The sequence below is a fragment of the Uloborus diversus genome, chromosome 5 (genome assembly GCF_026930045.1).
Source record: "Uloborus diversus isolate 005 chromosome 5, Udiv.v.3.1, whole genome shotgun sequence".
NCBI lineage: Eukaryota > Metazoa > Arthropoda > Arachnida > Araneae > Uloboridae > Uloborus > Uloborus diversus.
In genome coordinates, this window is record NC_072735.1 from 117,305,841 (window position 1) to 117,333,379 (window position 27,539).

General features: G+C 33.4%; 1 protein-coding gene across 1 annotated transcript; it reads left to right on the forward strand.

Annotated features, from left to right (window-relative positions):
- On the forward strand, positions 1-27,539 carry LOC129222233 (39S ribosomal protein L41, mitochondrial-like). The gene is made up of 3 exons (XM_054856713.1): positions 1-272; positions 11,019-11,119; positions 27,177-27,539. Exons 1-3 carry the CDS (start codon positions 47-49, stop codon positions 27,396-27,398), a joined length of 549 nt encoding a protein of 182 aa, XP_054712688.1. The 5' UTR covers positions 1-46; the 3' UTR covers positions 27,399-27,539.

Sequence of the window (27,539 nt, forward strand, 5' to 3'; positions counted from 1 at the left end):
GTCGCATGCTCCTACAGTTGTTTATGTTTTGTCTTAGACTTGCACTATGTCGAAAAATATAATTTTTCAATCAATTTTTTCAAGAAACTCTAAATTTAATCTTCAGCAGGCATATAATGCATCAAAATCATTAACAGCTGGTGAAGGAAGTCGTTCCGTTTGCACCAGTTCTGTGGTGTATGGGAAGAGAAATTTCAGAAAATTTTTGTATCACAGACGAGGAACACCTTTAGATCATCAGTGGTTTAAGGAACATCCGGAAGAAATTGATCGTAATGTATCCAGTTTTTATTTATAATTAATAATATCAATATATAGTTATAATTATGAATATCAAATGTAGCAGGTGTGCGCCCAATCCAAAGTTGCGGGTGTGACATTTACACTAACTAAATTAGTCATCAGCAAAAATATTTTAGAGTATAGGTTTCAATTTCTATATTTTTCAATAAAGATCACTTGCAGGTACATTGATGCCAATTTGCAAGTTGATTGATATTTTATTTATTTTTTTAAAAATTAATTTCTACCCGTTGCGGGTGTGACATAAAAAGGACATGCATTTTCACCTTGCGATCAAAACATTCAAAACTCTGTGAATTATATCAACTGATCGAACTGTTTTTTTTAATGTTAGACAGTAATACTTAACTAATTATTCTATACAAAAATTTAGATAGGGTCAGGTGGGGTGAAATGGGGCGGATTTTGTCTATTTTTTAAAACGATGCCATTTGCAAACCTATAAACTTTTTTTTTTACTTTTTTCAAAATTTCTTCTTTACATCTGATTTTTCCCCTTTAATTTAAGCTGCTTCTCATTGAAATTTGTTGTCATTGACAATCTGAAAATTGCAATTAAAGTATCTGACCCATTCCACCCCACGGTGGGGTGAAATGGGTTTTAATAGGTTGAAATGGGTCATTGCAATAGAAACATACAATAACTAAGAAAGTATTACCAAAACACGTACAATAGCTGAGAGAAATTGTTTCCAAAGAACCATTTATTTATTTTAACATATTCAACACCAAAATATTTTGAACTAAAACTCAGAAGTATAATGTCCGCAAAAATCGAATTCTGCTCATTCAATGTCTTCAGAATTTGGCATCTAGAAACAATGTATCTTCCTACCCAGGAAAGATGTAGTATTTGCCTGAGTTGGCTTTTTTGTAGAAAATTTATGCTCTTGTAATCTTGGTCATTAACTTTATGTCAAGTGATCAAAAAATTCTTTTGATGATTTCTTGCCCGTGTATTAGACAAGAACCCATTTTCCAGGTGTTAGTTCTTGCATAAGTAACTCAGACATTTCTTCATCCAAGAGTTGGGTTTCATTCGGTTGCTGCTTTTTAGAAGATGTCCAGGCTCTTGCTTTCGTGAGCAATTCTTGCTTTCTCTTACATAAGTGGCATGCCGATCTTTTTTCAAAATTCCTGGCTCACTCTATGCCAAGAGTGCCACAATTGCATTTTTCAGAAATAGTCTTTATAAATACCTTAGCAACAATGATTGTATCTTTCTATCAAATGGGGAATCGCATTTTGTAGAGTTGAAGCAATACATTTTTCTTCTTCACTTAGCATTGTACCTCTAACCAACCTTTTCGACTTTGTGCGCTGGAGACCCATCTCCTCGATGTTTCTCTTGGGATATTATATTTCCTTGCAGCTGCAGGAATTGCTAAATCACCTTCAACTTAAAATTAGTGCAGCCTCTAAATCATAGTCTGAATTTTTCTTTTCCCTTTTTCTTACATACACCTCACATAGGCGTCGGAGCCGGGGGAGCTGGGGGAGCTTGAGCTCCCCCTGGAATATTTCAGACCGGCTCAGCTCCCCCGGAAAAATTCTCGCATAGGAGCTTTCTGTAGTACATTGTTTACCTCCAACCTGATTTCAAAAATGTGATCTGCCTTTTCTAAGAATTTCCACCTAATAAGCAACAAAAGCAGGGGACAGAGGGAGTGGTCAGTGCACTTGAGTCCACCTTCACCCTTTTTCTCACTGTTTACACACTTCTTGATCCCCGGAAGAAAAATAAAAGAATTTTAGACAAGCTATCCTACCGGCAGCGGAAAAGTGGGCTTTGCCCCGCGGCCTGCAAAAATCAGTACCAGTACCGATAGGAGTTTGCTCCCCACCTTGAGCTCGTGTTTCGGGAGCGGCATCGCAGTTTAGTTCACATTTTTATTAGTTTTGCCTCGCATACCGTTTTTTTGTCACGTTATCACAAAAAAGATAGTGAGTCAGTTTGACATTTAAATATGAATAATATGGAAGGTGCTACAGACATAACTATAAAAAAAGGTTACTAAGGTAAGCAAATTGTTCAAATCAAATGATTTCAACTTTCCAGAAACTTATCTTATTTTAAGATATCTGACTTCTTAAGGCACAATATACAGAATTTCCAGCGGAGTCCTGTGAAACTGGTTGATTAAAATAAATTTGCAAAATATAACGTGAAAGTTAAACTAAAAGACCAAGTGATCGTGTTCTTTATTCATTGCAATTATCTACAAAAAAAAAAAAAAAAAACTCCGGGGAGGGGGGTGGAACCCCATTTACAAACAAATTAATTAATTAATTTTTTTTTACTCCGTCGTTTATTTCTCTCTTTTATCATTTTTCACTCCTTCATAAAAAGTTAAGCCCCGAACAAAGAAAAATCTTTAAAGACTTCCCAAAAGTCTATGTAGTTACAAAACAAGAAACAGTCCTAAATTAATTCTCGAGGGATCATGAACGTACATATATTTCGGGTTTAAATTCTATGTTTCGATCAAAAGGTACCATCAGATCGCAAAAATGTCATTGCTCGATGATCTATCGAAACCGAAAGTAATCTGTTGCCAGTAGAGACCCTGTAGCGCCCGAAATATTATTCAAACAAATTTTTTATTTATTTTTGATGGGAAATATTATCAAAAGAAACAACATAAGTCGGTGGCGTAATCAGAAATTACTTTCTAGGCGCAAATCATTGCTGTGATAAAAAACGCAATTTTTAGAACTCACTGCAAAAAATTAAAAAAAAAAATGTGCTCGTTACTTTGTTTTTCATTTTGAACAGTCAGGGATATATTTTTTTCATGAAGTTATAAAATTGCAAAGATAAATATCATTCAAAGAATACTAAAAGGTACAGGAACATTACAGGAACAAAAATTCACATAAATCAAAATCGGTGAAATCTTTACTATTATAATGTTCCTAAAATCTTTCAATGATTATAACAAGTTACTACGTAAAAATCAGTTTCAAAAAAAGCGAGTTCATTGAAATGAAAAATTTTGAACATAATACTTTACGAAGTTAGAGATATTCAAATTTTTTGCTTTCCTAATTTTTTTTTGTCACATACAGATATATTTTCATGCCAAAATTGTAACTTTTTATTTATTATTTTTCATTTATTGAAAAAACTCCTACAATATTTTATAGTTTCTCTCAAAGACTTTTACTAAAATTTATCTGAACAATAAAATATATAACGAACACTTCATTTTAACACATTTCCAACGTTCTGTTTCTCCACCCTCCTGTTTCATCTTTTTCCCTTTTTCTAGTTCTCAGAAAATACGAGAGTCTTCTAAATGCTACGCTGCCAAAGTCCTCCCTTTCCTTCAAAATTATTACAGAGCGCCTAAAATTTTGTTTTCATGACTCGGTTTCCTGAAAATTTTCGAAAGAGAGTTACCTTGTTCTCCAACGACATGGGAAATTAAATAATATTCCCCTTTCTGGGAATTCAATTTCAAAAAATTGCTCGGTGCATAACCAAGGCCTGATTACCTCACAGGCCAATTAGACCTCGGCCTAATTGGCCTGGCCTAAGGGGCCCTATCTTTCTAAGGGGCCCCAAATTACTGAAAGAATTATGCATAACATTACAACTATACGAAAAAACTCCATGTATTTTTAAAAGTAATAATAAAAAAAAAGCATTTTATTTAGAAAAGAACTTCCTTAAAGGAGAATTTTTGTTAATTCTGCCACTAGCGAATTTACCATGCCACAATTTCGAGTGCCCCGAAGGGGATTCGTGAATGCACATAATAAATAATTTACATAGTTCTGGGCCCCGAAAATGCATTCCGACAGGGCTAATAGAGTCTTCAGGGAGCCTTGAAATTATTGTAGGCCTAGGGTCTCACATTTTGTTATTCGGGACCTGCCCCTAACGCTGATAAATATCATCCGCAGTCGCATTTTTTAGAGATTATAATTTCGAAAAAAATAAGGAGAAGGAACCTCTGAACCTTTTTTGATAACATCATTGAAGAACGCAACAACCTAGGACAACTTTGAAAAATTACCAGAGTAGAGCCCTAGTACAGCCTTTTCCCCTGACATCATTGAAGATTGTCTACAATAGCGATTTTGGATCTTCAAATTCGAAATACTGAGAGGGAAATGTAAATCGATTTGAAAATTCAATCGAGGACAATCCCTCGAGTCATATTACTAGTTTCACTAAAGTCAACAAATATGGTATATAATCCGTTTTTAAGACATTAATTTCGAAAATTTTTCAACATTCCAAAAATCGCTTAAAACCTCGTTTTTAGCACAACAATTTTGAAATTTTCCCTTATACGCGCTGAAGTGCTGACCGATCCCCTTTCAAACCAGAGTTTTATCACCTCATTATCTCCATATACAATGTATTTATTAAATATGATTGAAAATTTTGCTGGGAAAGAGAGAGATGGAGAGAGAAAAGCTTTGAGAAGCTAATTTCTTATGGGGAAAAAATTTAAGTGCCCCCCCCTAATTATTTTCTGGTTATGGCATAATGTGTCTCAGCTCCCCCTACTTCCACCAAGTTCCTACGCCTCTGACACCTCAGGCATTTTCATTGAATGAATAAAAAATTTGGATTAGGAAAGAGTAGGTAGGTAATAGGTTGTAAATATGGATGGCAAGTTTAGCTTTTGAATTCTACACATTAATAATACATACTTTATTTTTGTTATATATAAAAATCTTCTAAATTTCTGTTTAAGACCTATTTATGGATTTGAAAGTCAATTTACTCTCATTATGAATTAAAATTCACTAAGCCTAACTATGCCCCATTTCACCCCACCACATGAAAATAGCAACAAAAAAAGAAATAATTGATACTTTTTCTACCTGTTTTTTGCAAATTGTAGATGAAAGTCTGTTCTAAATGATAACACTTGAGAATTTCAATTGAAAAAAAATGTATAGCAAGATTTTAAGAAGTTTGTCAGGCTTCCTAAAAACTAACATGTGACTTGAGAAACAAAATGTCAGTGTAGTGCTCCCAGCAATTTACACAGAAACTTTTAAAAAATCAGAATTGTAGCCAAAAAGCCCCTCATAACTTGTGTAAAGTTTGAGAAAAATTCAGCCAGACCAAAAATTTGTATTAATAAAAATACACAGCATGACCCATTTCACCCCATGACCCATTTCACCCCACCTGACCCTACTCACTCAATTATTTTCACTGTAAAAAATATTCAAAGTTGCCGTTGCGGGTGTGACACCCCGTTGCGGGTGTGACTTGTGTGGTCAATAAAATAACAACATACACAAATATTATCAATCAGACATTTTATGATTAGCACAGTAATAAATAAGAGAAATTGCAAATAACTAAGGAATTTTTTTTTACATAAATCTCATTTCCAATCTAGAATTGATGATTTCAGGGGGTGTTAGTTTTCTTATTACAACGTTCTGTTTCTCTCATGACTCTCTCAACGTTCTCTGACTGATTGGGCCAGATGTATACATGTTCTGAAGGTTTTTTTTTTTCTTCCAAGTATTCTACTTGTATGTCTTCTCCATCTATTTGCTTGATTTGACCTTTTTTTTTTTTTTTTTTTTTTTTTTTTTTTTTTTTTTTTTTTTTTGAGGTAGAAAACAAAACTAATTCTACAAAATCTCCAATAGCATTTATATTACCAAGGGAGATCGTTTCCGACTGAGGCAGCAATGAAACTATCTTCAGTGCACTTTCTGCAGTTAGTGCCTGCCACTTGAATTGTACCCATATCGATCGGTACAGCTTTGTACATGGCGGCAGCGTGCGTGAAGCATTTTTGCAAAATCTTTTGTGATGTCGCTCTCTGCAGAATAAAGTACTCTGATTTTTTTAAGAGCCTTTTCTGCTCAAATGGCAAAATCCGATGCAGAATTGACTGTTGCTCTACGCTGTAGAACGGCAAGTGACACCATTTTTTTTGTTACCGCACCAACACCATCCACAGCTCCTTATTTATGAGACCTTGCAAAGTATGACCATGAAATTTTAATGTTGTAGTCTTTATGGTTGTATGACATTAACAGAAGATTGTACCTGTCTATGGATTGCATTACCAAAAGTTTGAGCTCTTCAAAAAATTCCCATCAACTCTGCTTCTACAGCTGGAGATGGTGTGGCCCCATTTGTCGAAGATTTCTTTCTCTCTCTACACTTTCTCTGCCTCTCATTCTGGTTTTGCCTCTACATTTTCTTTTCTTTCATGGCTACAGATGTAATTTTTTAAAGTAGTTTCTTCGTAATTTCTATTCTTGCTTTGTTTCTTTCACTTTCTTTTAGAAAATATTCTGAGTATTTAGCCGAGTTTTCTTTCATCTTTTTACGATGATTTTGGAATCTTTCAGTGCTGTTCATTCTTCTGCAAAAAAAAAAAAAATTGTAAAGTGAATAAATATAGCACTACAAGTCCCAAAATATATTGTTGAACATGTTTTTTTTTTCTTTGAAATTCTTTGAATTTTTTAACCCCAAATGAAATTAAAGACATTAAGTTTTGATTCATGTAAAACTTTAACTGACAGAATTTTATACAAAGTTTTTTTAATAAATATTTTAATAAAAATTTCATCACTATTTTTATTATTTCTTTATATTTATTTTGAATTTGAAGTAAAAAATAATCTGTCCCTAATATTACATTATTTGTTTAAAAAAGTAAAGGGGGAAAAAGTCAAATGCTGAAAGCAAAATTATACATTTTTATACATATTAAAAAAAAAAATATTGTTTTGGTTTTTAAAGTTTTATTTTTTTAAAAAAAAAGCAAATCTTACCTTATTGAATAGTTGCCTTAATTATAAATCAAGAAATACAAAAATGTTTCTTAGGAGAACCAATAATATAGAACACCAAACTAAATAAATCAACTGCACATGCTCTAAAAATACTAATTTTGAATTAACTGGGGTCTAGGCAAATAAGTCAAAGGCCGAAGGTTAGGTCAAAGGTTAAAACATTAGTGCTGTCATCTACATGCATTACAGAATTACATTTGTGTTTAATTTAAAAAGATGTTGCGGGTGTGACTTTAACTAAATGTCACATCCGCAACAGGAACACGTCACACCCGCAACGCTTAATAACTCCAATTAAAACATTAATTAATTTTTTTTCTGTTTGTTATTCAAAGTACTTTAGTAAACTATTTTAGAATACAAAGTTTCAAAACTTTTAGGCAAATAAATTTTTCTGTGGAAATATAAATGCATTTTTTTGTTGCGGGTGTGACACAATAATTAAGAGTAATTAAATATGCTTACCTTTTGTAGTGAAGATTAGTAGACATTTCTCTTCAGGAAAAACTGTTGCTAATGAATGTCAGATTATGTGTGAAACTTTATAGATTTCTAGAATTATTTGTTCAGCTGTAATAGACCATGCAACATAAGCAGTTTTAGTGCAGTCTAGTTCGCACTGATATAGTTCCACTTTAGTAATTAAAATAAGAATGTTAATGACATAAATGAAATTTTTTTCAATAAAATATGAAATAGCATACTTTTAACAGTGTGTATGCAAAATTTCAACCATATTGAATAAAATTTGAATTTTCATCCTCATGTCCACTTTTTTTTGGATTGGGCGTGTGGCCAACAGGTTGATCTCAATCAATGATTTCTAGTTGATCTGCTCACGCTTCTTAAAAAATATCTTGATGTAGTGGGTTTTTTTCCCCCTTATCTGAAAATTAAAATTGTTCTTTACTGGAATTTCTAAATTATTATCATTATTGATTTGTACTCCAAATATCGCTTTCCAATGGAATCAACTCGAAGTTCCTATTGCTTGATCCCTTTGTTTGCACATGGTTCATGATTTCTCTGTTAGTTTTCTTTCATGCCTTAAATAATATAGTGTTTAAACTTTTTTTTTTCAAATCTCATCTCTTCTAGTCAAAAAAAAAAAAAAAAATTGAAGGAAGATCTTGACACATTGTTAACACGAACCTACCCAAATAGAAAGTATGTTTGTCAAAAATTGAAAAAAATGAGGGGGAAGTCATTTCCAAAAAGTGGGACATGATGGGGGAAATTCAGAAGGCCATTATACCTACATAAGAATCAGCAGGAATAATGTCAGAAGCATAGAAGGGTTTTTCTTTCTTTTTTTTTTTTTTGACGCACAGTGTAATTATATGGTTGAAGTTAGTTTCAGTAACAATTTGACTTAATATGTATTGAATCAAAATAAACTTTTTTCAGTTCAGTTCTGGTTTTTATACTGATCAAAATTCAGTTTTCTTTCAAGTTTTCAGTTCAGTTCCAGTCTGAAGCCCTGCTTTTGCCATCCCCGAGTGGCAGTTAGTTAAAAAGCAGACTGCAACTGCTGCTCGTCCTCTATAAGCGGCCATAACAGCAAAAAGGGTAAACTATTCCTTTTGTTAAAAGAGAGGAGGATGGCTGGTTTACTTTGATTGGCCATTACGTCAATATAAGAATTCTTCCTCTATTTAAATTAACTTGCCCAAAGTATCGTTATCAAAGCTGTCTTCTAGTTTAATTTAGTGTAAATGTTTGTGTACAGTGCTCTTTTATTATGCATATTTCTAAAGTTTTGATGCAATTTATGCCTGCTTGCTGTTTACAATGAATTGTTTTGAAGAACCAGTGGAGGAAGAACTATTGAATTGTCTGATATTTAGACAATGCAATCCAGAACCTACACTGATCTCTGCTCGACTGGACCTGTGGAGCGTGTGTGCACTATGTCACTAAAAGTATTAAAACACTTTCAAAAATTTGTTTTTTAAGGATTTCTCAAGAAATTAAAGACCAATTATTTCAGTTTTTATTGGTTCTAAAATTTTGTAGACTTCTTGACTGAAATGTCTATGAATATTTTTACATGTGTTTTGTCGAAAATGTTTATTGAAATTACTGATTGTAAATACGTTTATTTGGTAAAGTAATATATTTCAATCAAATTAGTTCACTCTGGCTGATTCTTGATCTTGCTGGAAAAGATTTTGTCAATTACTTGCGTCTTTTAAACATTTAAAGATCATTAACTTAGTTTTGAGGCTGCAATTGACAGATAATTTTGATTTTTTTAATTTTTTTTTTTTTTTCATTTAGTCGCTCTGTGGGGTGGTAGCAACCGTTGATTTTGCCCTTTAGCGTGCATAACCAGTCGACATTATGTTAAAGCCTGGCGTAAATTTTCTGAACTTACTGAAAGAAATGCTATCACTGGTCTCAGATCTTTGTTAAATCAGTTATGGTTCAGAAAAAAATAATAAACGTTCATTTTCATTGCTTTTACCAGATGTCTTTTCATCCAAAAGCTTTCTATTTGCATTGAAAAAGAGGTTTTCTAAAACCTCGAAACACGTACAGTGAAGCCTGTGTAAGCTGACCACTCGCGGTGTAGTACTTTGGTGGTCAACTTAGACAGGTGGTCAACTTATAAAGGGCGGTAATGATTTTTTTTTTTTTTTGTCATTTCTTGCACCATGTATTCATTTTTTGAGTAATTCACCCTTATTCTTCCTGTTCAGCTCACTTTCATTGTTTAACATTATTGAAAGTGAAACAATAATTAAAAATACTATTAAAATAATTTTGTTATTTTTCCTTTTTTTTTTTTTTTTTGAACTATATTAGACACTGTAGTTTTAGAAATTCCATACGTGCCGGCTAATTTTCTCTGACTTTCTCCATTTTCAATTAATTTTAATATAATATTTGATACTTTTTATTAATCTCAAGTTCAACTAACTTTCTTTTTCAAGCTTTTTTTGTACAACTTATAGCACAAAGAGCAATAAGCGCGACTCTCCCAGTTCATAAAGGCAAAATAAAAATGTCCTATCTCTTCATCCTTTGCACCAGAAACATGTAACTTCACTCATTAGCAGGTCCAGATCTGCAAGGGGCCCGCATCCTTAAAGGGGCTAACGTCCCTAGAAATTGAAGAAAAAATAGAAAAAAAAACTAGCACTGAACCTTATTCACTTTACAAATAGACACTACTAGCCACTAGGGAGCCTGCTCTTTTTAGCACAATTCCTGTGTTGCCACAACATATTGCAACTGAAAGAAAAGACTTTGAACTTGTCTACTGCCACCTATTTTCATTGAACAGATTACAAAAAGCTATCTCAAATAGAACAACAAATGAAAAACAAGTTTGGAGAATAAAGAGCTGCATAAGCTTTATGCTGCTGTTTAGTTAATAAAGTGCTAGTTTGTCAACAAAGCATTAAAAACATTTTTGGAAAGCTATCAAAAGAAAAAGAAATAATAATAATTATAATAAATAATCAAATAAAATAATTTGCTGAAGAAAGTTTAAAAAAATAAACCAAGTGGTCAACTTACAAAGGTTTTTTTTACAATACTCCAGACCAAATTTGGGGTAGATTAGTGGTCAAGATAAACAGGTGGTCAAGATAGAGAGGTGGTCAAGTTACAGAGGTTTTTCTTCATTACATGAGATAGGACTAATTCCGTTCCTGACAAAAGCGGTCAACATAGACAGGTGGTCAACTTACAAGGGTGGTCAACTTTACAGGTTTTACTGTATATGCAATAATATCTGCTAATTTTGTGTGTCAAAACGTTGTTGATTACGATTTACAGTTATAGTTCATTCTTGGCGTATTTTAATACGATTCAGGCTTTATCAAAATGTGACATGGTTTTAATCAGAGTGTAATGTCATAATTTTAGCTGAAGAATTCACTTTTGAATTAACATATGATTGTTATTTACAGGAAGGGGAATGAGACCAACTGGACATATGGTTGATGGCAAGTTCCAAGAAATATCAGAAATGGTTCCAGAGCTAATAGTGCCTGATTTAACTAATTTTGAAGTAAGTTAATTTATATCTTGCAGGATTTTAATTTGTAAACTCTTCATGAATTATTAAATTTTATTTCCTTACTTTGAGTTTAAGGTGTTAAGGTGGGAAAATACAAAAACTGCATGTTATTAATTTATAGCATTAGTCACTTTTAATGCTATACTTGCATGATTTGAACACTTTTCAAACCAAAAGATTTTTTTTTAGCTATTCACCTGCAGAGTAAGAGTACTTTCATGCATTTAAAGAAATAAAAATGCTATTAAGAACTTATTCTCATATTCTAATTTTAAATGAAAGCTCTTGGCTGTTAAAAACTGCTAGTCTGAGTAATATTTCAAACAGAAGTTGAAATATTTTTTAAAAATACAATGGAGTCCTTTCCAAAATTTTAAAAGTATTTTTTTCTGAAAGAGCATGCTTAAAAACAGAATCTGACCATTTTTTAAATAATTTCTTTAAGTTTAATATTTTTTAAAAAATATTTAAATTAGAGACGTACCGAGTAGCACTTTGGCCGAGTAGCCGAGTACTCGGCCTTTCACTACTCGGCCGAGTACCGAGTTACCGAGTACTCGGCCTTTCACTACTCGGCCGAGTTGCCAAGTACCAAGTGCCACAATACTGTAGTTTTTAAAACAAAATTCCTGCTGAAATTTAATTACGCATTATATATAAAATATTGTTTGTGTCAAAAATTTTACAAAAAAATAATTTTTAAAATTAAAAATAAATAAATAAAAGGTATGATTAATCAAGTTGGAATTAAAACAAATTACAGTAAAATCCCTCTAATGCGGAAACTAACAGGACAAATTTTTTTGTCTGCAATATAGAGGTGTCCGCAGGACAGGGGTTTAATAATGTTATTTGCATTGGAACTGGGGAATTAAAAATTGTCCGCATAAGAGGGGTGTCCGTTAGGAGGAGTTTCACTTTCACTGTATACCAATCAATTATAGTTCTAGTTCGCCAAACATAAATAATTTTTAAAAGCAGATAAAACAAATGTGCAGGAACACTCCAGACACGTGTTTCTGCCCCCCCCCCCCCCCGTTACAAGGGTTACAAGGAACGTCTTTTTCAGTGCATAACATGTGAGCTAAAGAATGTATAGACATTCAACAAAAAAATCCCACTTTTGTCGGATGCCTTTAAATCTACGAGCCCCCATTTTGTGCATTGAAAAAGGAATTCCTTGTAATGCCAAAACACATGTCTGCAGAGTTCCTGCACTGTGCTTTTAAGGTTGTTTTATTTCCTTTTATTTTTTAAGCAAAGGTATTTTTACATTTTTTATAACTAATTTTTGTTTGTAGCAAAAATCCATTTTTAATATAAAAATTCCATATTTTCTATACTTACCTTTTTTGCGTAATTTTTAATAAATAAGTTTATTAACTTTGGGGACATTAAAATAAAGATTTATTCCATTGAAGCATGACAAACTTCATTATTCTCAAAATTTAAATTTGACTTATAAATTTTAATTGTAAATGATTGCAGAATATAATGTTTGCTCTTTTTTAAATAAATTTTAGTATCTGTCTTGGACAATATTCAATTTTTTGCAACTACTCGGTATTGGCCGAGTATCTGATCAGAATTTGGCCGAGTACCGAGTACTCGGCAAATTGGCCGAGTAGGCCGAGTACCGAGTAGTTACCGAGTACTCGGTACGTCTCTAATTTAAATCGGTGCTCTTTCATCGTTTAACGCTTCTGCGGATGACATCACAAATGATGAAATGCCTTTCAGTGTTGCCATTCGCGGTACGAAATATTTAATTAGCATCTTTACTCAACGTGTATTGGCAACGATATGGTTGATAACAAGCATAGAGCGCAATTTTAATTCGCTTCTTGATTATCATAACATGGAAATGCGGTAGAAAGATGAGCCACATAATGCATCATTTGTGATGTCATAAAGACCACGCCTTGTTTGAAGAATTAGACATTTAAAAAAATTAATTAAAAGATAACTGTTGGGAAAATAAAAGTATTTTCGGGGTCCATGTTTTTTTTTTTTTTTTTTTTTTTGCTTATTCTATCAGTTTCAGTGACAAAAAGTACTACTTTTGACTGAAGGAAACAACCCCATTGTACAGATTAAATTGCTTTTCTTTTTGCTGTGAATGTGTAATCAGTTTGCAGATATGAGCAATTCTTTTTTAGCTTTTACATACGTTTTTTATTTACAGTAAACTGTAGCTAAAAACAGTTGTTGTTTTTAGCCACAGTTTAATGTACAGTGGCTCCCAAAAGTCTTCGTACACCTACGACTTTCAATGAAATAGGCCCCAATCCATTGGTTAGAATTAATATTTCGGAATAGGTATTTAATTATAAGATCTATGATCAATTTTAAACAAAACTGCACGAAAAGATTTCAAAAAATATTAAAACTTAATTTTTTAAAAATCAAAAACCGAAAAGAGCCGGAAATTTTATCTCACAAAAGTCTTCGTACACCTTAAGAGGCTTTCCATCTCCAGCTCAGTCACTTTCCTATGCCGGGCTGATGAGTGCTAATAAGCACGAAAGTGCAGTCCTCGGCTGGAAATGACTGAGCTGGCGGTGTATTTCAAGTATTTCTGCTTTAGCCCTGGCTAATGGGCGGTAATTTACTAAATATACCTTGCCTCGCGTTCAATCTTCGAGTTGAACCGAACCATTGCTTCGGTCACTCGTCTGGTCTGTTAATTCTATATTAGCTACCAGTTTGTTTCGCACTCTTGGCTACCTTAAGAGGCTTTCCATCTCCAGCTCAGTCACTTTCCTATGCCGGGCTGATGAGTGCTAATAAGCACGAAACTGCAGTCCTCGGCTGGAAATGACTGAGCTGGCGGTGTATTTCAAGTATTTCTGCTTTAGCCCTGGCTAATGGGCGGTAATTTACTAAATATACCTTGCCTCGCGTTCAATCTTCGAGTTGAACCGAACCATTGCTTCGGTCACTCGTCTGGTCTGTTAATTCTATATTAGCTACCAGTTTGTTTCGCACTCTTGGCTACCTTAAGAGGCTTTCCATCTCCAGCTCAGTCACTTTCCTATGCCGGGCTGATGAGTGCTAATAAGCACGAAACTGCAGTCCTCGGCTGGAAATGACTGAGCTGGCGGTGTATTTCAAGTACTTTATAAAATGTCTATGTATTATTAAATAATCTAACTTTTGATTAAGTTATTAATTAGTAGAATATCATACAGTATTCATAACACCTTTTAAACGTCTAGGAATAGATTTCATTCTTTTTCTTCCCTTTTTAGCGTAATTTCTGAGTAAGTGTTCTACCACACTTCGAGTCTTACTGTTTCTAGCTCTATTTTCGTTTTAAAGCCCTATTTTCGTAATCTAGCCTCCAGATATCTCCAAATACGTTGCATTAAGTTAAAATCTGGAGATTGAGGGGGTATTTTCTAAACTTTAGGACAATTTTTGAGGCACTAGACGCAAACGTTGAAAACCTTGTGCTTCTTATCGTTATCTTGATAAAAAACAAAGTTGTTTCCAGTAACCAAATTTTTGGCTAAGAGTTCAAAATGGTTTTTTAAATATTTAACGGAACAGCATGATTTATTATTTCATCAAAAAATTACAAACTACCAAGTCCTGATGCTGATATGCACAATCACACTAAAACACCTCCACCGTCCTGATTAACTGATCCAACTAAGTTCTTAAGATTAAGTTCCTAATTTTTTTCTTCTACTTACAGTTATACAACAATTTAACCAAAAATGTTGAGTTAATTTTTATCTGTAAGTAAGACGTGATTCCAAAACGTTTTTAGCTTATTTATCATTGATTTTGCGAAGAAAAGCGTAAGTTTTCTGTTTTTCGCACGACCAAGAAAATTTCTGCGGGAAGAGGTCCCAATTAATTCAGCTAATCAGAGAAATTGGCGAACAGTTTTAGGTGAAAATTAAATGTAAAATGTTTCATTTAACTCTGCAGAAACTTTTACAGTACTCAAATGTGTAATTTTCATAATTTTTTTAACTTGAAATCTCCGATCACATTTTGTCAACTTTGCCGGTTGACCTTTTCTTACCTTGTTTTCGGTATGATTCCTTTCTTTAAAGCATTTTATAAAGCACTTTACTATACAAACAAATAAATTAACTAATTTAGAGACATTTCAAACCAATTTACCACTACTGTGGGAAAAAAATTCAAATTTTGAATGGTGTTTGCGGTTTTTTACGAAAACCAGCCATTTTACAGTAATAAGCACAATATTAAAGAATAAATAAACGAAAAATTAAAGCCAAATGACGTATAAGGGTCAACACAATGCAAAAATATTAATAAAACGGCATATGATAATTTTAATCACGAATTTATTCGAAAATATTTGAGTGTACGATGACTTTTGTGGTGTGTTATTTCTCTGTTTCTTCGTTTTTTGACCCATTTCAAAAAGAAGATCCGTCAATATTTTGAAAAAAGCAATGGGTTGTATTTAGAGTGACATAGGAATGATGTGAAAAAATATTGGACTTTATATTCGAATTCAGTTTTGAGTTATTTTGGTTTTACTAAAAAATTTCAAAGTGTACGGACACTTTTGGGAGCCACTGTATATCCCAACTAAACATAATGCGAAAAAGAAGCCAAGTTCGGTCAAAATGAGGTTCAGGATACACTGTGTCACCGACAACAGAGTACAGATCTAAACCGATACCAAGTTCCATAGCAGTTCCTCATAGATGTTAGATTTCCCCCCGTTCTTCAATTCAATTAGAAAAGAATTTTTTACTTTCTTTGATAATGGATTTAAAACTTGCTGCAAGTTTTAGCCATCAGTAAACTGTTTTAAAAACATTTGACTATTTTAATTATAAAGTAACTTGCCAAGTTTTTAATCCAATATCAAAGAAAGTTTTTTTTTTTTTTTATGAATGGTAGAACATGGGAAAATCCAACATCTATGAGGAACTGCTATGGAACTTGGTACCTGTTTAGATCTGAACTCTTTTGTCGTGATACGGTCTACCCCGAACCTCATTTTGACCGAACTTGACTCCTTTTTCACATTTATGTTTTGTTGGGATATCACTAATTTTTGAAAAGCTAAATCAAAGGTTACGTTCTATAATTCAGACAATTTAATGTAAAAGTATGTACAAATATGATTTCCTTTTTTTCCCCTGCTGTTACGGTGCACTGGTTTTTTTTTACTAGCAGCTTTGAAGATATATTGATAACTGGGGACTTGGCACGATGACCAATTTTGGGCAATAATCCTCTTTTTTTGCCACTATCAGTATGGTCTAAGGGTCAAAGTACCTTAGCTCTTGGTCTTTGGTGCCCACAAATTTGACAATTGAAAATATTGCTAAGACTCATAGTTCTCACAATCTGTCTGCAATTTCTATATTTTCCGGGGGAATTATCATAATGTAGATCATAAAATGTGCATTTGTTTTTTCTTTTGTTATTCCTTTGAAATTACATTTACATTACAAATTTCTGAAGCGTACGTTTTACCCCAAAGAAGGTGTTGAATGCTTTAACTCTTTGGCTAAATTGTTAAATGACAGCAAATTTATATATTTCATGGCTCATTTTTCATTTTAGTGAAACTTTAAGTATTGTTTAAAGCCCCATTCTGTATAAAAGTTAAACATTAAAGTTTAAACTTTCAATCTTGTATTGGCAACATTTGAAAACTAGTGCTTTGTTGTTTTAATTTATTTGGCGAAACATTTTGAAAATGCGCCCTAAGTTATTGCTCAATGATGCTAATAAAAAATAGCGTAGTTTTTTGCTATATTAATGTAGTTTTTTTATTTTTTAGATTTTTTTCTTTTCATATACATGAAAGTCTTTCCTCGTTCCAAATTTCAAATATGTGAGGCACTTGGAAGATTGTAAGCATTTTGATGAGTGAGCGAGTCAGTCAGTGTAAAAAAATGACTTTTTAGACATTAATAATTTTATAACTATAAGAGGTATAGTCATGAAATTTTTTTTGGATTATAAGTCTTCTAGGCAGCCCTTATTAGACATACAGAATTTTAGGTCTAATAGTGAAATGAGAAATGAAGGGGTCAAAAGTAGCTTGAAATGATTCGTGTAACATACACACTGGCAGATGCTCGCCCAATTTCCGAATTTGACTGATAGTCCAGTCAATAGATACATTTTACCTTGCAAAAAATGGGGTCAAAGATTTTATTTTTTTAATTTGTACATATTGGTGCCGACATGGAAAAACCAAGTTATCCAACACGAAAGACCCCGGGAGAACTTTTGGGGGCCGAAAAACCACAAAAATTTATGACTTTTTTTGTTTTTTCCAAAATATCTCTGAAATGGTTCAACTTAGAAAAAAGTTTTAAATGTAAGGTTTAAAGAACATAAAATTTCCTACAACTTTTGTATTTACAACTTTTTTGTAGCACAAATAACAAGCTTGCTATAGCTCTTTGAAAATAGGCAGTTTTCCTCCACTCCGAAAAAAAAGCTTTCACACCGAAAGCAAGACGTCATAATTATTAGAACTTGAATAGAAACTTTAGTTTCAGAGAGTTTATCAACAGTTAGAGTAGTTTGAGTTTCTTGCTCCACCCCCCCCCCCCCCCCACCGCTAGACACAGAGTAGCATTTCTGGCTGACAGATTAGTTCCCACTAGACTCCAAAAACAAACGATGTATTATGAAACTGAAATACATATATACACATTCATTTAAAGCACATACGACAATGCAATAATTAAAAAAAAAACCTTCCCCACTGCTCACGAACTAACTTTTCTGATCTGACAGAGGTAGTCTTCATCAGACTCCAATAATAGATGATAAATTGCTCTTTATAACTGGATTACACAATATATACATTCATTTGAGGGATGTAATTCGTACATTCTAGTCTAATTATTGCAAACAAAGATGCGATTTTTAAGTATTAATGTGAAGGAAAGAATATTAGGCAGCTAATAAACAAACAATCAACACAGACATGCATCCTATGCTCTGATACAATAATAATAATAAACCCTCCCCCACCGCTCACGAACTAATATTTCTAGTCTGACAGAGGTAGTCTTCAGTCAGATTCCAATAACATATGATTTATATTGCAGTTTGTAATTGAATTACATAATCTTCTCATTCATTTAAAGCACATAATTCGTACCATCTATTCTATTACAAGTGAAAATGCAATATTCGAAAATATAAATGTGAATGAATAAATATTAGAGTGATAATAAGCAAACAATAGATATAATAATGCATAAATAAAGGTACAATAGCAATACGTAATGAACACTTTGAAAAAATTCTGCAGAAACTGACTTTTTGAGGCCTGAAAAACTCAAAAGAATTACCTTTCAAAATGAAAATCCAACTGTAGAAGCTTAATACAGATTAATTACAGACAGAATAATACAGATCTAAATTACAGAGAGATTCATTCGACCTTAAAGCAAATAGAGAAAGGACAACAAAATACGCTGTTTATCTTCTTCGAAGCCGTTTTGAAGGTCCAGGTTCTCCCGGTTCAGAATCTGTAGGGGGTAGAAAGAAGCTGTGGTCCTTTAATTATTCATCTCCTTGTTGCGGTAATTCCAAAAGCTCCTGGAACAAATCATTTTCTTCAGCAGTCTCATCCGAAGATGAAATTTCTGCAACATTTTTACAATTTGTGCCACTGCAGTGTTTGTACGTGCTGGAGCATTTTAAACCTGCCTTATGACAAGAACAGGCTCTAGTGCAATTTTTCTTGCAGGTACAATGTACAATTTTCAAAAGATTCTGAGTAACTGAATCTCTTTTCGTGTCAACATGCATTAGATCTTGCTTTCTGCGTTCCCAACCCCACTTCTCTGGATCAATTATGTTGCTCAACTAACTTTGAATTTGGTGGTAGAACCGATATGAGTGATAACGTCCCCCCCCCCCCTCTCCGCACGTTGGAGGTAGTCCTTCAAGATTTATCTTAGCCCTGTACTAGTTTTATAAAAAGATTAAATTGCAAAGTATCCAAAGATAGGTTCAAACACTTTACGTCACCTGTGTATAATATTTGCAAAATGTTTTCTCCGGCTGCAGCTAAGGCATCACGATGACAGATTGGGTCCCTAAATTCTTCAATAGCTTCCTTAATTTCAGGAGTTTTTTTTCTTTTTTGACTATTTTGTACAATTTAATTTTGCCTTGGCCAAAGATTGCCGAAGTCGTATCATACCCACTAAACGCATGGATGAAAAGAATATTGCTGGGGTCAAACTTAAAAGATTTAGTGGGGGAAATAAACAAATCACAAGTACTCCCTCTTCCAGGTTTTAAAAGGAACAAGTTGCTGAAAGGCTGTCCTAAAGCTGTCATCAGCACCAACAAATCTATATCCTCTAGCCCACTATAACAAACTTTTCAATTTATTTTGCCTTTGAAAGAGCAGTAAGTAAGTCGGCATCATCTTGAGTCTGCCTAACTTCAATCTCACACTCTTCGAAATATGTCTCAAGAAGTTGAATAAGACGATTCTTGTTGTTATAATTTGTCAGAAATCTTTCTTGAGGAATTTAGTTGACATGTTAGGTTCAACCATTACTTCAAGGGAAGAGATTGATTGCTCATTGATATAGCATTTTTGACAGGCAGTGTGAATTTTCACTTCTTTTAAGAACTTCAAAAAAACGCTGATGTTCTTCATTTTGCCATTTTGCGCTGCATCTTTGAAGATTTTATATTCCCTTTTCCTTCACAATCTTTATTTCGCATTCACGCAAACTGATTTTGCAAATAATAATAATAATAATAATAATAAAACACCTTGGTCAGGCGTATTCAGTTCTAGTAAAAAAAATTGTAATACAGAACACACAAATTGATAAAACATATCTGGCTCAAACGCTGAAGTGACCAACATAAGTAGCTATTGAGTCGCTTCATCTCATTTGGAGAAAAAAAAGGGGGGATGGACAGTGGCGGATCATGGGATTGTGAGGCCCTAGGCGCATCCTGATCCCGAGGCCCTCACAACAAAAAAATTGAGTCTTATTAATATCAACAATACAGGAAATCATAACTTTTTTTATTTTTTGGATAAACGAACAAGCTTTTTTGGGGGGGGGACAGTTACATTCTTATTTAAAATTAAAAAAACAACCTTTCTATCAACAACAACAAAAAAACACATTACAGTAAAAAAATTTGCCTCCTATATTTGTTCGTAATGTAGTCAGTACAGGGGTAGAGATCCCCCGAGCCCCGCTTTCTGTTATTTACAGGGGCCGGAGTGGTGGTTTCAAAAATTTTAGGATACAATTTTGATAAAATTTTAGCAATTTTTAGGACAATAAATATCAACTTTTTTTTTTTTTAACCTTAAACGTAGTTTATAAGCTTGATTTTCGCATTGGATGATAAAACGTTTCAAATTCAATCTTGAAAATTACAATACAATGCATTCAATATTTTATTCTTTAACACAGTGACCAGTGTGAAGTAAAAATAAATGTACATATGTCCAATTGCTTCTTTACTTGCTATGTTGTTGTTGTTGAAAAAATGTCCTTAATAAGGAGGGATTATAAGTAGAGTGCAAGGTGCAAGTCCAAAATTTATTGCATACTTTTCTTTTTAGCAGATAATCTAATACTTTTTAGTATCTCAGAATCATCAAAAATATCCCTGTAAATTCCAGAAAAATCATTTAAAGATGCAAATGAAAAATTGTTTTTTATGACAACTAAAACTATAAGAAACCTCCGCTTACGAAATCTTATCTTAAAGTGAATTCGAAATAAAAATTTTGGATCGCTTCATCATAACCAATTTGTTTTCAGTAGAAGACAAAGAACATGGAATTTAAAATACAGTTTGATTTTTCAAGCTACTTGTCAACCTCCTATGTCTCGCCGCGTCAGCATGAGACAATACCTGTGAAAATAAAATGCTTTAAATTCATCCCTTTCTGCATGGCACCATGTGCTAATTTTGCATCTATTTCTGCATGCTTTTTCAACCACAAGGAAGAGAATTTAGTTTCCCATGGCATTTTAATAAAACAAATTACTATTCACATTTTGAAAACAAAAAGTCAGTGACTAAATTTAAAAATTATATGTGCAAGAAATTATCCAACTTCACTGAACAGAAACACAAAGCAAACTGACTCTTTGTATTGGAAGATCAAGTAATGCTCATACTACAACGCAAGATAAGCTCTATAAAAATAAATATTACTTCCCAGTACACTTGGGGACAAACCATTTAACTATTGTTTTAAATATACTTTTTGAACCAAGTGCTTACATTTGAGTTCTTATTTTATTTTATAGCTTTTTTGTAGAAGAGGAATGACTCCAAGATTTAGAAAGCATAGATAAAACAGTTTTATATTGAACATTTGTTTTTGTTAACTGCATCCCCCCCCCCCCCCTCCGCCTTTCTTTAGGAAAAAAAAAGTAGCAGCAGCAAATGTTTTTCTCGCTTTCTTTAAAAAAAAATTTCTTAAGGTCTACGAAGTTTCATTTTTCTGCACAAGTTGGGAATATAGTGTGAACATTATAGACATTTTAGGACAAAACTCGAAATTTTAGGAATTTTAAAACAATTCTGGACATTTAGCAAAATCGCAGCTTTCCCCAGTTTTCCAAAATGCAAGTATAATTCAGTGGTGCCATCAGAAAAAAGTCCAAGGAGAGTGAGGCACATAGCAAAAGAAAAAAAAGAGAGAGAGAGAAAACTTCAGATCTGACAAGGAAAGGGGGGTCCGGGGGTTCTCCCCCGGAAAGAATTTGAAACTTGAAGGTTTAAAAACGCCATTTTTGACTTTGCTGATGTTTGGAGACAAAAAGATGCAGTTGTCTCAACGGAAAGTAGTAGAAATTAAAGCCTTAAAAACGCGATTATAGGCCATTTAACGTTAGGGGCAAGGGATGGAGCCCAGGGAGTGTCCCCAATCATTTTTTTTTTAAATAGATCGAAATCAATTCTCTGCCCCTCCTTCCTTCCCAATTTCGAAATTGAAGTTTCAAAAACGCAATTGCAGACAAAATTTACATGATAAAAAATTTTACGGGAAAGAGGTGCTGGGCTCTTCCGTGAATTTTTTTTTCAAAATTATGGTCCTAAAAACTTTAGTATAATATAAAATATATTATAATATTTTATATTCAGGGGCTATACCAATTAAATATTTTCTAAGTGTAGTTTAAAAACTTAATTTTTTTATGATATTAAAGAAAAAGTTTGTTCGGGGACCCTTGCTTCAGGCACGTAGCTAGAACTTTGTTAAGGGGGGGGGGTCCAAGGTTGCACGAAGTTCAAAAGAGGAGGCATGCTAAAGCAAAATTAGTAGCTAATATTTGCTTTAAAAAATAAATCCAATTAAAACTAATTATTAAAATATGATAATTAACTAAAATTAATTAAATAATTGAAATTGATAGAGCATTTATTCAAAAAATTAGTTAACAAAAATTTTACATTAAGTGGCAAAGAAATTATTGTCAGTTTATAAAATTAACATTAAACTAAAAGTTATCCCATACTAAGTTTTCATACATGGATAGAAAAATTCCATCACATAAGCTTCCTCTGTTCTGATGCTTTGAAAATGAGTGATATAATTCCTATTAATAAAAAGTTCACAATAAAAGAAAATCGGAAAACGAAAACTGTTTTATGGATTACTTGGAAAATGCAGGCTAATGGGAATATTTAAGGGGAAAATACCGGGTTTCATAAAATTTCGCTCTTTGGAAAATTTTTGTTGACGTGAGGTGCAACAACCGAGAAAAAGCAGACAGTGGTCTTTCGGGAAGGGGGGGTCCAGACCCCATGGACCCCCCCCCCCCCTTGGCTACGTCCTTGCTTGCTCGAGCATTTTCTGAAATTCAAAGAGATCATCGGCCTTCGGAGCCCCCCGGATGGTAATCCTAAGGCGTACGCTAAGAAATGGGTGATGAGGAGAAAACTATAATGAGTTCGCAACTATGATGAATCCAAGTGAAATTGTTACTCTCATATTTTTACTTTTCCCGAAATATTTATATACTTCTGAAATTCAAAATTCGAAATTTATTTTCCTTTAATGTTTGAAAATCCTGATTCTTCAGAAGTGTTCAAGCAAATCTTAAAGCCTATGTTTTTTTTTTCTTTTATCATTAGTATCATTTTTTTTTCTTTTTGAAGCAGTGAAACATGCTCTTTAGTACATGGCAAGTGTTAATGTACACTCCTGAAAATAAAACTGAAACACTTCAATAGTTGGGGAGAACCTAACCTGGCAGCATTAAGAAAGCTACGCAGATCTTAATTATTGCATTACGACGCTATCAGGTTTAGTTTGCCCCAATAACAATTTTAATATAAAACGTTTGTCTTTAATAAGTAAATCAGTCTTAATGAAGTTGAAATTGTAAAATATATTACAAACAAACGGCACCAGTTAAAGAAGGAGAACACTCAAAATCAACTACTTTCGCTGCAGAGGCATTTAAAATTTTTATAGTAATTTTATAAAGCATATTTGTAATGAATTGACAAATAGTTCTTTTCTCCGTAATGGAAATATAATTTAAAGAAGAATTAACAGTATTATTTTTTTCAAAAGCAATACCTTTGTACCACTTTAATTGTAGCATATTATATTTCAAAATTTATCATTCAACACCAAGATTGCAGCATAATTCAAAAAATTAAATAGTTATTAAAACACATTAAACTTATCTCAAAAGGATTGGTCTTGTCGTTGATTGAAGACACAGAGCAAAAGCACGTTCACGAGCACGAGTGAATCAAAACAACGAATAACATAGGTTCTTCGTTCTTCCTCAAAAAAAAAGAAAGAAAGAAAGAAAAGAAAAAATAAAAAATTCCCGCCCTTTTCAAAAGTCTTATTTAGTTAAATACGTCATAAAACTATCTTGTTACGGGTTGGTCACTGGTGAGAAAGTGGGAAACTTAGCAAAAAGTAAAGAAAGAAATCACAGCTGTGCCCGGAGTGTGAAAACGACTTCGATCTGGACCCCCCACAGATCTGTCTCTTCTCCCTTCAGCATTCTAAATAAGGAAAGGCAATATAATTGTTCGTCAAGAAAAGTGACCATTCCAAGAGGTCGAGTTTTATTACACTCCATGTTGTAAATCCTGCTGCCGGCTCCCCTTATTTAGATAAGCACCGACTCGGGCATAATCGCACAAATGACGACTGGTATATTTTGAGGACTGATATAATACTGAAACAAAAATGACGACTGGTTATCATTTTTTTTGGGAAGGGGGGGGGGAGACTCACAGCTCTCTACCAACTCTCGACCCTTCGTAGCTATATGACTATTCCAATTAAAGCAAATATCTTCATGTGAATATCAATAGTGCTTTTTTAAAACAAGATGCATACTCCTTACTCAGACGAAGCCGACTCGTAAGTGGTCAAAGAACTACTTGGAACGGGAAAAGTTCTTCTAGGAAGCAGGCCAGGATCTATAAAATTTGGGGCCCCCTGCAAAAACTCTGTAGGGACACTCCCCAGAGGCCAGCAGTGTACATTCGTACAATTAATAAGAACTTAGTGCTAGTTTTTTGTTTGTTTTTTTTTCTCAATTTCTTGGGACATTGGGCCCTTTCAGGTCGTGTCCCCCCCCCCCTGCACTGCGGGGTTTGTGAGTACGCAGATCTGGGCCTGCTAGCAAAACAAACTGCATTTTATCAGAATATTTTTGTCGAGCATTTACAAACACAATATTATGCTGAAATTATGGGAAGAAAAAGGAAAATCCAAACAAAGGCACCTGAAGCCAGGGGCCCCCTAAGCCTCAAATCAGCCCGCACCTAAAATTCATAATTAAATATCAATTTTCATGAGTTTTGAGCATTTTCCACTCAAAATTGTGGCTTTCAGCGGCAAATCCTCAAAATAAAAAATTTTGGTTTTGAGGATAGACCACTTTGCAGCTCCGAGGCCCCCTGCTTTTCTGGAGGCCCCAGCTATCGCCTCATGCGCCTATGCGGTGATCCGCCACTGGGGATGGAATGGGGGTGTTTTGTTTAAGTTAAAGGGAACGGAGGCATTTACCCTCAGTTGTGAAAGACAAATGATTTCCAAGGTCAGACTGCCGGCATTTCTCCTTTTTCCCTCCGTTATCCGATGCGCTTTCACGCACTTCGCTGAGGGGGTTCAGAAAAAGTGTGACTTTCTAGGAGCTATAACTCGCTTGCTTTTCATGCTACAAAAATGTTGTAATGACAAAAGTTGAAGGAAATTTAATCCTCTTTAACATTTGCATTGGAAGTTTTTTTGTAATTTTAACCATTTTTGAGATATTTTGAAAATATTACAAAAAGTCACAATTTTTGGGGGGTTTTCGGCCCCCAAAACTTCTCCCGAGGTCTTTCGTGTTGGATAACTTGTTTTTTTCATATTGGCACTAGTATACACAAATTTAAAAAATAAAATCTTTGACCCCATTTTTTGTAAGGCAAGCCCGTTTTTTTCTACCTATTGACTGGACTATGACACACTGCCGTGTGTCTAAATATATGAGTGTTATGGAGGCGGGGGTTAGGTAACTATGTACACTGATATAGTTTATTTTGTGGGTTTGCTTAACTGTCGTTTGTTATCATGTCACCCTTTTCCATGGATAATAGAGAGTTCACTAACTTTTAAAAATGGAATTTAGTTGAACTTTTGCTGCTTAAATTGGCTTATTTAATTGTTGACTTCAATATTTATTTTATACTTTTAACTTTATTTTTAATTAGTATCAAATTATTTGTGAAGTTATTCTTGGTGAATGGATCTTATCTACTATACAGATTCCTATTTTCTAAAACAACCACTGCTAGTATAGTGTATATCTTTGTATTTTCAGCACTGCAAGATTTCTTCTAATGTGACCTGGTGGATTTAATGATAATCTTGATTTTTTTAGAAAAGTACCTTCTGCTTCAGAAATTAACAAATACTAAAAAAGATTTTTTATTTTTAATTGAACCAATGGGGTTTTTTAACCCCTTCTTTTTTTAGAAGTTTGGTATGTTTAAATTGTGTTAAATCTGCATTAAAGCTATCATTGAATAACTTAACAACAGCAATAGCAATTCAAGCTAATTATACTTTAACCATGCCTACTAACGTTCAAAGAAAAAAAATCCAGTAGATAATTGCAATCGCATTTTTCATCATTAGCAAAAAGTAGGGATGATTTTTACCAATCCTCAAAGTACAATCAAATGCAAGTTCCTAGCAGCGGTTGACCTGAGGTGTGCTTTGTTACAGACAAAACGTAATATTCAAAAACTAGTGAAACGAAGGACCAACAGTGGCAGCCCTCCCACTAATGTTGTGAAAGTGACCTGTATTATCTGTCAACCTCACCTAGGCACCTCAAATTAACGTGTTTAATATTTTGATTTCATGTGTTCATAAATATAATCATATATATATCATATATTTTGATAATAATAGTTCAAAATAAAGTTAAGTGTAATGATATTAAATTTCATGTATATTAATTCAGTAATCAGTTTCAACTATCCTAACCAGCTTTATTTTAGTTTAGTAATTCTGATTTAATTATTTATTTTGAGCATGTATTATGAGGGGGGCATGACCTTACATCAATGTTAAAAGGGGGGAGCGGCGCAAAGCTTAGAAAGTTGAGAACCCCTGATATACATAATCGAGAAATTACTCTCCCAGAAAAACCAGTAAAGATGGTGGGTATCTTATGATGACACGCTATTTTGGTGTCCTTTGTAGAAGGCTGCACAATTTTAAATAACATTTTTAATTTATAATTTGTAATGCAATTTTCTATCTACCTTGGTTTTCTTCCCCCCCCCCCTCAAAAAAAAAAGGTTTTTAAAAATGCTTAGTTTTGATTTCAAAAAATGAGCATTTACCCAAAATAACTGAAACTTAAACTAACTGGGCAACACTTATTAATTTGGATAAAATGGTTTCCCTTGCATTTAACATTTTAATATTAACCTACTTGAGTTTTAAATCAAAATGGTTAAATTTCAAATCTTTGTATTCATTTGTTCTTCCATTTTGATTGCTGTCAGTCTGCCTAAATAGTCAACATTTTATTTTCAGTTAAAACCATATGTTTCGTATAGAACTGCTGATGTAGTGCAAGAAGAATTTACTCCAGAGCACTTGTTTTATGCAGTATATGCTAAAAAACTTAAAGAAGACTTTGAAAGTGGAAAATTAGATGAAAATGGAAATCCCCTAGAGCCCTCAGAAGAAGAAAAAATGTCAGCAGAGGAAGCATGGAGGAAAGCCCGCTCAACAGGAAGTGATTACTTTGGTTAAAGAGTTTCATCGTTTTGTATAATGTATTTAAAATATTCTCACACGGAGATGTAATATTGTTGAAAAATAATACATGTAGAACCCATTTTATGAAAGTTGCACATGATTTTGAATAGTTCAATAAATGCTTTATTTAAATTA

Excerpts from the sequence above, each read along its gene's own strand:
- LOC129222233 (XM_054856713.1), top strand. The coding sequence starts at position 47 with ATGTCGAAAAATATAATTTTTCAATCAATTTTTTCAAGAAACTCTAAA. Across the intron at positions 273-11,018 it reads ACATCCGGAAGAAATTGATC|GAAGGGGAATGAGACCAACT; the intron begins GTAATGTATCCA and ends TGTTATTTACAG. Across the intron at positions 11,120-27,176 it reads CTGATTTAACTAATTTTGAA|TTAAAACCATATGTTTCGTA; the intron begins GTAAGTTAATTT and ends TTTTATTTTCAG.